The sequence below is a fragment of the Syngnathus typhle genome, linkage group LG21 (assembly GCF_033458585.1).
Source record: "Syngnathus typhle isolate RoL2023-S1 ecotype Sweden linkage group LG21, RoL_Styp_1.0, whole genome shotgun sequence".
NCBI classification, from domain to species: Eukaryota; Metazoa; Chordata; class Actinopteri; order Syngnathiformes; family Syngnathidae; genus Syngnathus; species Syngnathus typhle.
Genome location: NC_083758.1, coordinates 993,450 through 1,010,406, shown reverse-complemented (window position 1 = coordinate 1,010,406; position 16,957 = coordinate 993,450). Strand labels below are relative to the sequence as shown.

Sequence of the window (16,957 nt, the reverse complement as noted above, 5' to 3'; positions counted from 1 at the left end):
ACCAAACTTAAATATCGTCTTCCAATTAGCCATTAATTACCTAGTACCTTTTGTTAATCAAACTTCCAATTCTCCTATTAACAACAATTTAATATATTTGAGAAAATCGTTGCCTTTCCTTCATGAGGTCTTGGCTGTATTGTGATGGACCTTATTTGAACAATTTTAAAGTGGCAGATTACCCCAAACTTAAAATTGCAAGTCTTAACTGTGATTTCTCTCAATTATACTGTGATTTCCAGAAGCTCATCCTAATTTCAGGCTACATTCTATTGTTTGTTTTCCTGCCTTTGATTTTATGCAATCCTCTCTATCATCTTTTCACCTTTCCTGATTTGAGCCTTCAATTTCAGACAAAGTTTCCCAATTTTGCGTACAGAATGTACATTATTCATAATTAAGTCATGTTCCAAACATTGCATCCTCTCTGGTTTGACCTCAGTATTATTGGTGTTATGCTCACTTACCGATATTACTGGACTATCTTGAATTTTTAATTCTCCGCCACTACATCGAAGGCCATTTCTCAGCTGTTCACTTTTCCCATGCTCCAGTTAGGCTCCATTACTCTAATCTAGAATGTGATTTTCATTTGAGTTTCTTGCTTTTGGACTTCTAAAATGCTCCTATCGCTAATTTATTTGTACCGAGCATACTTTTACAAGAGTATTAAAAGAACCAACCGATTACTACCAAATCCAATCTCTCCTCGTTGGCATCTCCTCCTCTATTTTGAACTTGCTGCTTTTGACCTGTACGTCTTGTTACAGTGGGCACTGGTCAGCCTTGTCGGGCCAACGCAATTTACGAGCAGGCTCTCCATGCATACAATTCAGTCCTATGTCTAAATCCAGAGAATTCCTTTAATTCCAGCTGCTGCTGTGGCCCTCACTTGATACCTCTCTTGCTCTCATAAATTAGTGTTGACCGGTTGAGTTTTCTTTAGACACTCAAATCACCTATATTTGGGTTGTAGTGGTTAGCCCTCGCATGCTCCTACTCCACGTGTTAGACGGCTGTTAAACATTAATCCTAAATTCATGCTGTGTCTCTATGTCCTCCTGGAGACAACGGATGTATCCGCCGTTTCAGGTTTTTTACGTAACAGAAAATCAGAAGTATTGAGGAGAGCCCCAAAGAAACGAGTATCAATAATTTGTTTTCAATTTTGTCATCCTTTCAGCAATATAAATTAATAAGTTGAGCTTTTCGTCAAATCCAATTTCCTATTCCTCTCAGAGTGCTAAAAGGAGCGTCAGCTGGCCTTAGAGGGGTCCCCCATTATTTACGAGGGGGCCACACTCTTCTGCCACCGCTTGCTGTCGTCCCAGCATGTTTTCCTTTAGATACATCTATATTGGTGTCGTATTGGTTAACACACGCATGCTCCTATTTCTCCAGTTGGTCATGCATTCTTTTGCTCCTTCAGCATTCCGTCTTCCATCATTTTGTCATAGTTCCTTTCGCTGCTGGCCGCGCAGGCCCCTAAAATGGGCACAACTCCAGCCGTTCGCACCGCCCCGACGTCACCCGCGCGGGGAGGGGCCAGCCTGAAACACAGTGGGCAGGTACAGGTTGGCCACCCTGCCGCACAGGGGGCCGGATCCCCCTCCCCGCGCGTGCAGCGCAGGCGGGCACGCGCCCAAAGCAACGAGAGCACACCATCCTTATCCGTTCCTTTTGCTGCTTCTACAAGCACGCGCTCACACCCATGCGCGCTCACACCCATGCGCGCTCATGAGCATAACCACACACACGCACGCACTCACGAGCACGCACGCACACACACCCATTTACGCACGCACGCACACACGCACGCACACACACACGCACATTTACGGGGCCCAACAAATACACACTTCAAGCGTCCATTCATTCGGAAGCTCAAACAGACAACATTAAGCTGACAGAGTTCACAAATATTACACACAGACACAAAAGACATACAACGGGATTCAAATCCATTCCACATTTTGCTTCTTTCCAACTGCGATTGAGCAGTTTGGTCATTTTGACTGTCATCAGAGCAGATGCACTGACAAATACGCACGTCTTACTTAACTTTTGTGTCGTTTCGTTTCGTTCCTAATAGCGCTGTATATTTCCCCTTTATTCTGCAGGATTTAACTTAAGTGTGCACACAAATTACTTTACCAATTATATCAATATTAAAACCCCCAGAGGCCTCTTTTCCACGTTTTCCATTTTCACACAGCAGCCGCACAAAACCATCGTCCAATAGCGGTTTTGTCGCAAGCTCAAATTTATCAAACTTTGACAGACGTGCATGCTATTACAGTGCGCCTCGACAAATCGGGATCGGACCGTTGCCGCGATAACGCACCAGCTACCTCGGTATTCAAAAATAACAGCCCACCGAGTTTACTCTGCCATTTTCTTGCACCAGCGTTTAAATCGAGGAGCCTTGTAACCCCCACACACTTCTAATTTGATCAGTGTCCAAACGACGTGGCTTACGCGCGCTTTATTTTCCTCGGTACCCTTAAATCTGACCGGATCTCGGCACCCATAACTGGGTCTGACCGGACCACTTCGGCACCCTTAAAAAAGGGTCTGACCGGGTCACTTCCACATTCATGCTCACAGTTACGGATGCCAAGGCTGCACACTTTTCCTATTTGCCAAACGCGGTCAGCGCAAGCCTCCCTTTTTTGTCGGACTTTTGACGGAGACTAACCCGGCCACCGAAACTCTCCACAGGTGCGCACTTGGCCCGTACGGCCACTGAGTGCGACTGCAGTGTCTCGGCTTTTCCAGGAACTGCATCTGGGGCGGGTCGTTTCCTGTCTTAACAGTGTTCAATCGTATCTGTGTTTTCGCCTCATTCACACAGCTAAAATTTCTATCCTCCATCGGATCTGTCGCCAAACTAAAGTCCACGTTTTATGGGACTTTCTACCATTCTTTTATTGTGACGGTCAACAGCGATGTCCCTGACAACCTGTCCCGTCACGAGCCACACTACTTCGGGCTTTTTTCTTTTTCATCATTCATCATTCTCACCAGACATGTCACTCACTCCACTGTGCACATTCCCCATTAAGTTCTAAGTTACTGTTCACTTTTTATTTCTTATTTTTTATTTATTTTCTATTTTTTATTTTATTTTTCCTTTGCTGCTTCTATTTGGGGCCACTCCCCCTTCGAAAGTCAAATTATGACGACTTTTTGACTGGGAGAGACAACTTACTCCCGAGACAGCTCATGGCCACATCAGATTCGGTTGTAACTGCCCCCCTCAAGGGGCCGACCCCCCACCTGTCCAAGAACCGAGCATATCGCGGCAACTGCGGGCGAAGCATCTCACCTTAATGACAGCCGCTGGTCGACCGCTGGGTTCTCGCTCAGGAAGCGGGCGCGAATTCCCCGGGGGAACACGAATCCTGTTCGTGACGCCAAAAATGTGGTGAATGGTCTTTGTTGTTTTGCTGGTCTCCAAAAAAAAACACTCAGTGGACGATGGCTGGTCCGGGCAAGGAAGCACTTCGGTGACACACGGCTGATTGGGAAAAGATTTATTCAACCGATGTCAAAGTGATGTCTCTCCAAAAGTTAGGGTGGCCCCAAGAGCAAAGATGTTTCAGCTCTTGACAGCACAGATGTTCGCCCCAAAAAGGCCCTCGCGCTTCTTGCTCTTGCCCCTTGCGCCCCTGCGCCTTGCGCGCCCCTTGCTCTTCGCGCTCTCCTCTCTCTTCGCGTTCTTGACCCCCCTCTATCTGTTCTCCCCCATCATTTGTACCTCGTAAGACAACAGCTGCGGTCCGAGTCTCACTCTATTGGTTACTTCCGATGCCCTTAAAAGTGCATGGACAAAGGTCTTCCTGGTCACGGACGAATGGCCCTTCCATATTCTAAGTACCTACACATTACTGAAACTAGAGCTTCTCTGTACCGCAAAAATAGCTTAGGGTCTTCTCACTGCTGCAAGGTCGCCATTTAAGGTGACATACAGTGACGCATACAATCCAAAATTTACCTCACACCCGAGAGCGTTTTTTTCGATGCCAACCGAACCAGAGTGACGGGAGCGGCACAATTCAGAAAAAGTGCTCAGCTCGCCGAGAAAATGCGATTTAAGCAATAAAATTAAAAATGCTTATAAAACATAAACCAAACGTTGGAGGTGGTCATTTCTTCATGCGCAGTGATAAACTCGGCACTCTAAAGCACCCGAGAGCGTTTTTTTCGATGCCAACCTAACCAGTGACGGGAGCGGCACAATTCAGAAAAAGTGCTCAGCTCGCCGAGAAAATGCGATTTAAGCAATAAAATTAAAAATGCTTATAAAACATAAACCAAACGTTGGAGGTGGTCATTTCTTCATGCGCAGTGATAAACTCGGCACTCTAAAGCACCCGAGAGCGTTTTTTTCGATGCCAACCTAACCAGAGTGACGGGAGCGGCACAATTCAGAAAAAGTGCTCAGCTCGCCGAGAAAATGCGATTTAAGCAATAAAATTAAAAATGCTTATAAAACATAAACCAAACGTTGGAGGTGGTCATTTCTTCATGCGCAGTGATAAACTCGGCACTCTAAAGCACCCGAGAGCGTTTTTTTCGATGCCAACCTAACCAGAGTGACGGGAGCGGCACAATTCAGAAAAAGTGCTCAGCTCGCCGAGAAAATGCGATTTAAGCAATAAAATTAAAAATGCTTATAAAACATAAACCAAACGTTGGAGGTGGTCATTTCTTCATGCGCAGTGATAAACTCGGCACTCTAAAGCACCCGAGAGCGTTTTTTTCGATGCCAACCTAACCAGAGTGACGGGAGCGGCACAATTCAGAAAAAGTGCTCAGCTCGCCGAGAAAATGCGATTTAAGCAATAAAATTAAAAATGCTTATAAAACATAAACCAAACGTTGGAGGTGGTCATTTCTTCATGCGCAGTGATAAACTCGGCACTCTAAAGCACCCGAGAGCGTTTTTTTTTATGCCAACCTAACCAGAGAACGGGAGCGCGGCACAATTCAGAAAAAGTGCTCAGCTCGCCGAGAAAATGCGATTTAAGCAATAAAATTAAAAATGCTTATAAAACATAAACCAAACGTTGGAGGTGGTCATTTCTTCATGCGCAGTGATAAACTCGGCACTCTAAAGCACCCGAGAGCGTTTTTTTCGATGCCAACCTAACCAGAGTGACGGGAGCGGCACAATTCAGAAAAAGTGCTCAGCTCGCCGAGAAAATGCGATTTAAGCAATAAAATTAAAAATGCTTATAAAACATAAACCAAACGTTGGAGGTGGTCATTTCTTCATGCGCAGTGATAAACTCGGCACTCTAAAGCACCCGAGAGCGTTTTTTTCGATGCCAACCTAACCAGAGTGACGGGAGCGGCACAATTCAGAAAAAGTGCTCAGCTCGCCGAGAAAATGCGATTTAAGCAATAAAATTAAAAATGCTTATAAAACATAAACCAAACGTTGGAGGTGGTCATTTCTTCATGCGCAGTGATAAACTCGGCACTCTAAAGCACCCGAGAGCGTTTTTTTCGATGCCAACCTAACCAGAGTGACGGGAGCGGCACAATTCAGAAAAAGTGCTCAGCTCGCCGAGAAAATGCGATTTAAGCAATAAAATTAAAAATGCTTATAAAACATAAACCAAACGTTGGAGGTGGTCATTTCTTCATGCGCAGTGATAAACTCGGCACTCTAAAGCACCCGAGAGCGTTTTTTTCGATGCCAACCTAACCAGAGTGACGGGAGCGGCACAATTCAGAAAAAGTGCTCAGCTCGCCGAGAAAATACGATTTAAGCAATTAAAAATGCTTATAAAACATAAACCAAACGTTGGAGGTGGTCATTTCTTCATGCGCAGTGATAAACTCGGCACTCTAAAGCACCCGAGAGCATTTTTTTCGATGCCAACCTAACCAGAGTGACGGGAGCGGCACAATTCAGAAAAAGTGCTCAGCTCGCCGAGAAAATGCGATTGAAGCAATAAAATTAAAAATGCTTATAAAACATAAACCAAACGTTGGAGGTGGTCATTTCTTCATGCGCAGTGATAAACTCGGCACTCTAAAGCACCCGAGAGCGTTTTTTTCGATGCCAACCTAACCAGAGTGACGGGAGCGGCACAATTCAGAAAAAGTGCTCAGCTCGCGGAGAAAATGCGATTTAAGCAATAAAATTAAAAATGCTTATAAAACATAAACCAAACGTTGGAGGTGGTCATTTCTTCATGCGCAGTGATAAACTCGGCACTCTAAAGCACCCGAGAGCGTTTTTTTCGATGCCAACCTAACCAGAGTGACGGGAGCGGCACAATTCAGAAAAAGTGCTCAGCTCGCCGAGAAAATGCGATTTAAGCAATAAAATTAAAAATGCTTATAAAACATAAACCAAACGTTGGAGGTGGTCATTTCTTCATGCGCAGTGATAAACTCGGCACTCTAAAGCACCCGAGAGGGTTTTTTTCGATGCCAACCTAACCAGAGTGACGGGAGCGGCACAATTCAGAAAAAGTGCTCAGCTCGCCGAGATAATGCGATTTAAGCAATAAAATTAAAAATGCTTATAAAACATAAACCGAACGTTGGAGGTGGTCATTTCTTCATGCGCAGTGATAAACTCGGCACTCTAAAGAACCCGAGAGCGTTTTTTTCGATGCCAACCTAACCAGAGTGACGGGAGCGGCACAATTCAGAAAAGGTGCTCAGCTCGCCGAGAAAATGCGATTTAAGCAATAAAATTAAAAATGCTTATAAAACATAAACCAAACGTTGGAGGCGGTCATTTCTTCATGCGCAGTGATAAACTCGGCACTCTAAAGCACCCGAGAGCGTTTTTTTCGATGCCAACCTAACCAGAGTGACGGGAGCGGCACAATTCAGAAAAAGTGCTCAGCTCGCCGAGAAAATGCGATTTAAGCAATAAAATTAAAAATGCTTATAAAACATAAACCAAACGTTGGAGGTGGTCATTTCTTCATGCGCAGTGATAAACTCGGCACTCTAAAGCACCCGAGAGCGTTTTTTTCGATGCCAACCTAACCAGAGTGACGGGAGCGGCACAATTCAGAAAAAGTGCTCAGCTCGCCGAGAAAATTCGATTTAAGCAATAAAATTAAAAATGCTTATAAAACATAAACCAAACGTTGGAGGTGGTCATTTCTTCATGCGCAGTGATAAACTCGGCACTCTAAAGCACCCGAGAGCGTTTTTTTCGATGCCAACCTAACCAGAGTGACGGGAGCGGCACAATTCAGAAAAAGTGCTCAGCTCGCCGAGAAAATGCGATTTAAGCAATAAAATTAAAAATGCTTATAAAACATAAACCAAACGTTGGAGGTGGTCATTTCTTCATGCGCAGTGATAAACTCGGCACTCTAAAGCACCCGAGAGCGTTTTTTTCGATGCCAACCTAACCAGAGTGACGGGAGCGGCACAATTCAGAAAAAGTGCTCAGCTCGCCGAGAAAATGCGATTTAAGCAATAAAATTAAAAATCCTTATAAAACATAAACCAAACGTTGGAGGTGGTCATTTCTTCATGCGCAGTGATAAACTCGGCACTCTAAAGCACCCGAGAGCGTTTTTTTCGATGCCAACCTAACCAGAGTGACGGGAGCGGCACAATTCAGAAAAAGTGCTCAGCTCGCCGAGAAAATGCGATTTAAGCAATAAAATTAAAAATGCTTATAAAACATAAACCAAACGTTGGAGGTGGTCATTTCTTCATGCGCAGTGATAAACTCGGCACTCTAAAGCACCCGAGAGCGTTTTTTTTCGATGCCAACTTAACCAGAGTGACGGGAGCGGCACAATTCAGAAAAAGTGCTCAGCTCGCCGAGAAAATGCGATTTAAGCAATAAAATTAAAAATGCTTATAAAACATAAACCAAACGTTGGAGGTGGTCATTTCTTCATGCGCAGTGATAAACTCGGCACTCTAAAGCACCCGAGAGCGTTTTTTTCGATGCCAACCTAACCAGAGTGACGGGAGCGGCACAATTCAGAAAAAGTACTCAGCTCGCCGAGAAAATGCGATTTAAGCAATAAAATTAGAAATGCTTATACAACATAAACCAAACGTTAGAGGTGGTCATTTCTTCATGCGCAGTGATAAACTCGGCACTCTAAAGCACCCGAGAGCGTTTTTTTCGATGCTAACCTAACCAGAGTGACGGGAGCGGCACAATTCAGAAAAAGTGCTCAGCTCGCCGAGAAAATGCGATTTAAGCAATAAAATTAAAAATGCTTATAAAACATAAACCAAACGTTGGAGGTGGTCATTTCTTCATGCGCAGTGATAAACTCGGCACTCTAAAGCACCCGAGAGCGTTTTTTTCGATGACAACCTAACCAGAGTGACGGGAGCGGCACAATTCAGAAAAAGTGCTCAGCTCGCCGAGAAAATGCGATTTAAGCAATAAAATTAAAAATGCTTATAAAACATAAACCAAACGTTGGAGGTGGTCATTTCTTCATGCGCAGTGATAAACTCGGCACTCTCAAGCACCCGAGAGCGTTTTTTTCGATGCCAACCTAACCAGAGTGACGGGAGCGGCACAATTCAGAAAAAGTGCTCAGCTCGCCGAGAAAATGCGATTTAAGCAATAATATTAAAAATGCTTATAAAACATAAACCAAACGTTGGAGGTGGTCATTTCTTCATGCGCAGTGATAAACTCGGCACTCTAAAGCACCCGAGAGCGTTTTTTTCTATGCCAACCTAACCAGTGTGACGGGAGCGGCACAATTTCAGAAAAAGTGCTCAGCTCGTCGAGAAAATGCGATTTAATCAATAAAATTAAAAATGCTTATAAAACATAAACCAAACGTTGCAGGTGGTCATTTCTTCATGCGCAGTGATAAACTCGGCACTCTGAAGCACCCGAGATCGCTTTTTTCTATGCCAACCTAACCAGAGAGACGGGAGCGGCACCATTCAGAAAAAGTGCTCAGCTCGTCGAGAAAATGCGATTTAAGCAATAAAATTAAAAATGCTTATAAAACATTAACCAAACGTTGCAGGTGGTCATTTCTTCATGAGCAGTGATAAACTCGGCACTCTGAAGCACCCGAGAGCGCTTTTTTCTATGCCAACCTCACCAGAGTGACGGGAGCGGCACCATTCAGAAAAAGTTCTCAGCTCGTCGAGAAAATGCGATTTAAGCAATAAACTTAAAAATGCTTATAAAACATAAACTAAACGTTGCAGGTGGTCATTTCTTCATGCGCGGGTGATAAACTCGGCACTCTGTAGCACCCGAGAGCGTTTTTTTCTATGCCAACCTAGCCAGAGTGACGGGAGCGGCACCATTCAGAAAAAGTGCTCAGCTCGTCGAGAAAATGCGATTTAAGCAATAAAATTAAAAATGCTTATAAAACATAAACTAAACGTTGCAGGTGGTCATTTCTTCATGAGCAGTGATAAACTCGGCACTCTGAAGCACCCCAGAGCGCTTTTTTCTATGCCAACGTAACCAGAGTGACGGGAGACGCACCATTCAGAAAACGTGCTCAGCTCGTCGAGAAAATGCGATTTAAGCAATAAAATTAAAAATGCTTATAAAACATAAACCAAACGTTGTATGTGGTCATTTCTTCATGCGCAGTGATAAACTCGGCACTATGAAGCACCCAAGAGCGCTTTTGTCTATGCCAACGTAACCAGAGTGACGGGAGACGCACCATTCAGAAAAAGTGCTCAGCTCGTCGAGAAAATGCGATTTAAGCAATAAAATTAAAAATGCTTATAAAACATAAACCAAACGTTGTAGGTGGTTATTTCTTCATGAGCAGTGATAAACTCGGCACTCTGAAGCACCCAAGAGCGCTTTTTTCTATGCCAACCTAACCAGAGTGACGGGAGACGCACCATTCAGAAAACGTGCTCAGCTCGCCGCGAGAAAATGCGATTTAAGCAATAAAATTAAAAATGCTTATAAAACATAAAACAAACGTTGCAGGTGGTCATTTCTTCATGCGCAGTGATAAACTCGGCACTCTGAAGCACCCAAGAGCGCTTTTTTCTATGCCAACCTCACCAGAGTGACGGGAGAGGCACCATTCAGAAAACGTGCTCAGCTCGTCGAGAAAATGCGATTTAAGCAATGAAATTAAAAATGCTAAAACATAAACCAAACGTTGTAGGTGGTCAATTCTTCATGCGCAGTGATAAACACGGCACTCTGAAGCATCCGAGAGCGCTTTTTTCTATGCCATCCTAACCAGACTTCTAGCCCTAACCCTAGCTCTTACTCTAATCGTACTCCTAGCTCTTACATGAACCGTAGCTCTTACACTAACCCTAACCCTAGCGCTAGCTCTAACCCTAATCCTAGCTCTAACCCTAACCCCAACCCCAACCCGATTCCTAGCTCTAACCCTAACCCCAACCCTAGCTTTTACTAGGAGCTATTACCCTAATTCTTACACTAACCCTATTCCTAGCTCTAACCTTAACCTATGCCATCCTAACCAGACTTCTAGCCCTAACCCTAGCTCTTACTCTAATCGTACTCCTAGCTCTTACATGAACCGTAGCTCTTACACTAACCCTAACCCTAGCGCTAGCTCTAACCCTAATCCTAACTCTAACCCTAACCCCAACCCCAACCCGATTCCTAGCTCTAACCCTAACCCCAACCCTAGCTTTTACTAGGAGCTATTACCCTAATTCTTACACTAACCCTATTCCTAGCTCTAACCTTAACCTATGCCATCCTAACCAGACTTCTAGCCCTAACCCTAGCTCTTACTCTAATCGTAATCCTAGCTCTTACATGAACCGTAGCTCTTACACTAACCCTAACCCTAGCGCTAGCTCTAACCCTAATCCTAGCTCTAACCCTAACCCCAATCCCAACCCTAGCTATTACCCTAACCCGATTCCTAACTCTAACCCTAACCCCAACCCTAGCTATTACCCTAACTCTTACACTAACCCTATTCCTAGCTCTAACCTTAACCCCAACCCTAGCTCTTACTCTAAACCTAATCCTTGCTCTAGCTGGGATTTGAACTCAGGCTGCCTGGGTGCGAGTACAGATGGTCATCTCCTCCTCGTTTGGGTTTTCCCCTGCCCAGCACAGGTGCCTGGACCACAAAGACGAGTTGTTTTTCGCGTTCCCGTCGGCCTTGAGATATCCTCTCTCTCTGGACCTCCTGTTCCACAATACTTTGAAGAAAACAAATTCATGTAGCCTGCACATTCCTTTCCACTTATTAAGCGACCACACTACTACTAGAAATTTTATTGATATGATTATATGTGTCTAACGGAGCCTTAATCAAATGTGTTTGCAAACTGCCGAAAGTACATTTCCCTTTATTCCCTCTCATGACCTCATTTATGAGGTCATCACCCGTTACTCTAGCAAGCAGCGACCAGCACACTGTCGGTCCTTTCTTCTCCCCGCGGCTCATGCTGAGTCAGCAGGGTATATTGGCCATTCGGCGACAACGGGCCAACGGTTTTCTCGATCAACCGAACAGTGAGTGATCTAATACATGGAATACAGCAACAACCGCATAAAATCATTATTGTAGTAAAAATAGCCACAGCAACAAGCACAGACATGATGAGGCCTTTCCAGTTTCCGAACGTTTTCATCCAATCGTACCAAATATCGGTGCGTACACCTGAATGATCTTTCATCTTTTTGTTCAGTGTCCTTAGTCCTTCGAACGCCTGGGTCAGTCGGCCCCCTGGTGCCGTGTTGTTGGGGATGAAAGTACAACATGCATCCCCAAACATTCCGCACACACCATGTTCCTTAGCCAATAGCATGTCCAACGCAATTCTATTTTGGAACGACATCAATGACGTCGCGGCCAATTGTTCATGGACCGCTGCAAATGATTCAGCTGTATAATTACCCAGTCGTTGGACATTGTAATGAACGTAATTAATACGGTCAACATTTTTATTTGGGGTGATCCATAAGAAAATGCCTTCGAATCCCGAGGCCACTTGATTAACGAGTTTATACTCATCTGGCACACCCCGGGGCACTCCTATAGCGTCAATATATGTTGGATCGTTGTCGCTCAACCATGGGGGCAAAGTGTCTCTTTTGGCTCGCCTCAGGAGCCCCTCCAGTGGGAACTCCATGTTCCAATTGAGATTCTGTATTTCAATGGGGACAACCACCACAGGCATTATCAAAGACACAAGGGCACAGACACCTGATGCATTCTTCGGCAAGCGATCATATAATTTGTTGTCACCGCACCACAACCAGAGGTCTGCACGAGAGAGGAGAGGGGACATTCAGAGACAAATTTATCTTGCACCATGTGTGATCTATTGTCCCAATACTTATGCCGTTTCCCTTTAACTTTAAACATGTCATATTTTGCTGAGTCACATGGCTATCAAAAATGCGCTTTCTTTTCTCCAAGCCCACGACTGGGAAAATATCATTATAAATCAAACAGTCGCCACTGGTTTCGGACTGGGTAGACACCTGTAAAACACATGCTGATTCTATTGCAGCTGGAACAACTTTTAACACTATTTTTGCTTCTAAACAAACCACACAATCTTCACCAGTTGCATTAGCCGCTTGTTCCGCCATCAAAAGCCAATTATTGTTTACAGCGGTGACTCCCGTAGTGACCCTAAACCAATCATCTACGCTCCTAACCGCTTTCGCTAAGATTCGGGGGTCTGTTGAGGGACTCAAAGATACTTCTTGTTTGGCATCCTCACCTTGACAGAGGAACATCTGCCAATACGGGTATTTATACACATATATGTTTAACTGGAAACCCCAGCACCCTACTGTGCGTCTTCCTAAATGTAAATCGTGTGAAGCATTAACCCACAAGGTGATGCCTGTCTGCGTTTTTTTCCCTTTTATCATTTGCTGATGTTGTTTTGCTTGAACACTAGTCCCCCATGACTTATACCAATCTTTAGTGTCCCATACCAAATCTTTCCAACCCCTATTTACCAAATCGTTGGTCAAATACCAATCATAATCCCGATAATCCTGTCCTCTAATCTGCCCGTTCACCAAACTTTCAAACGGTATGACAATTTGTACTGTCACGTTTTTAGGGATGCAAACCTGGATCCCCCATTTAAATGATTGGACCGGTTCGCAGTGTCCCCGGTGTATCTGAGTGACCCCGGTCACTTGTCTTTTGGACCGGATGTTTAAATGATGCTCAGACATGATGTTGCTTGTGGTGTGTGAAATTTGAATCTGGGACGTTTTCTGCTGGAAGGTCTCATCAATCATCATCGCTGTCCACACAAAAATACAACTTACAAATAACAGTCCTAAAATTAATCTCGCAAATTTTGAAAAAACATCCGGGCCCTCCCCTACTCCTTCTGTTCCCCCCCTCTTGGCCGGGTCACCTTCATCCTGACGGAACAAACTCTGGGGCCGGACGGAGTTGTGAGTAGTGATACCACCGGTGTCCTTTGAAGTCGAGTTGGGCCGCGTGAGACGTCCTGGCCAAGACACGAAAGGGGCCTTTCCACCAGGGGTCCGTCCACTTCCTGGAGATGACTCGGACGTACACGTACGGCGTGAGCTGTTTCTCCACCGACACACCTTCCTCCGCCGCAGCCGCAGCGGATTTCTCTCCAAGCTGTGCAGAAACACTGGACACCAAAGCAGACAAATAGGACCAGTATGCTGTGTGTGACAAATTAGGTACCGGAACATCCTCTGGTGGGACGAGCGTCGTCGCTGGTCCCGGCATTAGACGGCCCGTCATCAACTCAAACGGTGCAAATCCAGTGCTCCTGTTAACGGATTGTCTCACAGACAGCAAAGCAAGCGGAAGTGCTTGTAGCCAATTCATTGTCGTCTGAGCCATAATTTTGGCCAATTTCTCTTTTAGCGTTCGGTTAAGTCGTTCAACGCGGCCTTGTGACTGAGGATGGTAAACACACCCGAAGCGATGCTTCAATCCCAAAATTGATTCCACCTTGGCCAAGGCTTTGTTGTTAAAGTGTGTACCATTGTCAGAACGGATCAAGGCCGGAAAACCGTGGGTAGGAATGTAATGTGTGATCAAAGCCTTGATCACAGCAGCCGAATCTTCCTTCGAGCACGGATATGCCTCAGGCCAGCCTGAGTAAGCGTCAACCAACACAAGCAAAAAGCGTTTTCCATTCACCCTTGTATTCATGTCGGTGAAATCAATGATCACCTCTGCCCCCGGCCACGGGGCTGGTTGAAACAGGCCGGGTTTAGGCTTCAACGTAGGGCGTGCATTGAACGTCTGGCAAGACTCACAATCCGCAACGAATTTCCAGACCACATCTGAGAGTTTGGGATGCCACCAACTTCGAAGATGGATCATCATGGCATGGGGACCCACATGGGAAGGTGTGTGAGCCTGTGTCAGGATCTCCGACATCAGCCTTCCCTCCGGAAGAGCTGGCTGTCCTTTGGGTCCTACCCACAAGCCATCTGATCGTTTGACAGCCTTTGCTGCCAGCCAGACCGATTTTTGTTCCGGGGACGTGGCACCCTGGGCGGCACACAGATCGGCATGCGAGAGTGACAGAGGCAAACAGGAGTCGGGGTGTTCCCCGTCCACAATTAGTGGACCGCGGGACACCATCATGTCCTCTGCCCCGCCGTACCCGGCCGTCTGCTTGGCCAATTCATCAGCCGCTCGATTCCCCCTAGCCACTAAAGTGTCAGCTTTGGAGTGACCAGGCACTTTGACAATGGCCACCTCGCTCGGGTACTTCAACGCCTCAAACAACTGCAACATCAAATCCTTGTGCGCAATCTCCGAGCCTCTGGCCGTCGTGAACACATTCTGTAGCCACCCTACCAGATCGATCAAAGCCGCCGACACCGCATAAGCAGAGTCAGAATAGATGGTCACGGCTTCCCCCTTGCATTGTCGCAAAGCTAACACCAGAGCAAAGACTTCCGTCGCCTGGGCTGATGGGTGGGTGTTGAGCTTCATCACTTTAAGAGGCTGGAAGGAGCCATCCCTCCACTCGACCGCGGCCGCGGCCGCATGGAGGGAGCCCATCCTGTCTCTCCAACAGCAGCCATCTGTAAACACCACCCGACCGTGCCCGAGCGGAGTGGAATAGAGGTCAGGTCGGACTTTCGTCACCGTCTGGACCTTTGATGCACACTCATGGGGTCCCACCAACAATTGATCGACCATGTTCACTCCGGAATGGACATAGTTGACATTTGGGGCAGTCAATATTTTCAACAACCGTGTTTGTCGCAGCGGAGTTAACGTGAACGCCGCCGATGCGACAAAGGAGGAGACTGCATGATCAGTTAACACATAGACTGGATCCCCCATGACCGTGTGGGCTGTTTTGAGTAAGACCTTCGCCAGGCCAGCCGCATACCTGGAACAATCGGGTTGTCGTTGCTCAATGTTGTCCAAGGGGACGCTGCAATACATCAACACTGCACGTCCATGCTGCATTTTCTAGTACAGAGCTCCATTCACAACTTTCCCTGAAATAGAGACATCTAGATGGAAGGGCAGAGTGTAGTCAGGAGTGGCCAAGGCCGCAGCAGAGGCCAGCTCCTGCACCAGTGACACAAAGACCTCGGTAGCCTCCGGTGTCCAGACCAGGCAAGCCTTGAGATTCCTGGCCCCCTGTTCGCGGATCAGGGCTCGGAGGACACCAGTTTTGTCGGCAAAACAGGGTATGTAATGTCTGCTGTAGCCACACAACCCCAGGAATGATAGCATCTCCTGGACGGTGGCGGGCCGTGGGTGCCGGAGGATGGAGTTTCTATGTTCAGGCGACATGGCGAGGCCACTAGGGGTCAGCCCACGTCCCAGAAAAGTGACCTGTTGGCGACAGCATTGCAGTTTCTTTCTTGACACCTTGAACCCTTTCTCCCCTAACCACAACAACACTTTCTTTGTTCCTGCAAGACACGCCTGCTCGTCTTTTGCTGCAATCAACAAATCATCGACATATTGCAACAACAACGTGCCATCCGGCATTTGGCATGGTTCGAGGAGTTCTTTGAGGACCTGATTGAACAATCCTGGCGAATTTTTGAATCCCTGCGGCATGCGAGTGTATTGTAATTTCATCCCTTTGTAAGTGAATGCGAACACGTGCCGCACTGAGGGGGAAAGCGGGAGGCAGAAGAAGGCGTTAGCCAAATCAATCACGGTGAACCACTGATAGGCAGGGTTCAATGATGCAAGGATTCGGTGCGGGTCTGGCACAGGAAGAACAGGAGTTATAGTGACATCATTTACTGCTCTCAAATCATGTGCCATGCGCCATGTTTTCCCATCTGCTTTTTGGACTGGCCTTAACGGGGTGTTCCATTCGGAGCGTGACACTTCCAACACCCCTGCGTCCCAGAGGCCGCAGAGAGTGTCTTCCATGCCTTGGTTCGCCTCACTCGGCCAACGATATTGGGGTCGTTTGATAGGCTGCGTCTCATCCATTTGGAGATCAATAGGGGCCATCGAGTGACAAAACCCGACATCAAATGGACCTTGGGACCACAAGGTGTCGGGCAAGGCCGCGAGCATTACTTCAGCGTCCTCATGATCAGTTAATTCCCTGCCATGTGTGCGAGATACCAACATCATCTCCAGCAGCCCTGAGTCTACCATGGGTTGTTTAATTTGGTAAGCTTTCTGAGACTCTGACCAGTACAAATTAGGGATGTGTGTCTTCCGCCAGTCGGTTTGCAGCAACAAATGTTTGACCATTGAGCCCAATTCTCTGGCTTCATGACCTGGGGCAAGAGCTAGCGAAATGTGTGGTACCCCTTTTTCTGTCATTTTGAACCACTGCATTTGTTCTGGTGTTAATTCAGTAGCTGCTGCAACTCCCTCTTTACCAATCAAAATGCATGATGAAGTTAAATCCCACATGTGCCCTTCAATTTCTTCAAACAAATCCCGATAAACATCATCACTTTTTCGGTCATAATATAGCGTGCAATGCAAAGGATCAACAGGTGGGTGGTATGGCGCCAGTGAGCAGATCCAGGGCT

The 16,957-nt window shown here is 46.2% G+C and overlaps 1 protein-coding gene across 1 annotated transcript; it reads right to left on the bottom strand.

The window, feature by feature from the left end:
• Positions 1-13,346: 13,346 nt before the first annotated feature.
• On the bottom strand, positions 13,347-16,706 carry LOC133145646 (uncharacterized). Its single transcript, XM_061269291.1, is given in 1 exon segment — positions 13,347-16,706. A coding segment is annotated over 1 exon segment (3,324 nt). The 5' UTR covers positions 16,671-16,706.
• Positions 16,707-16,957: the final 251 nt, after the last annotated feature.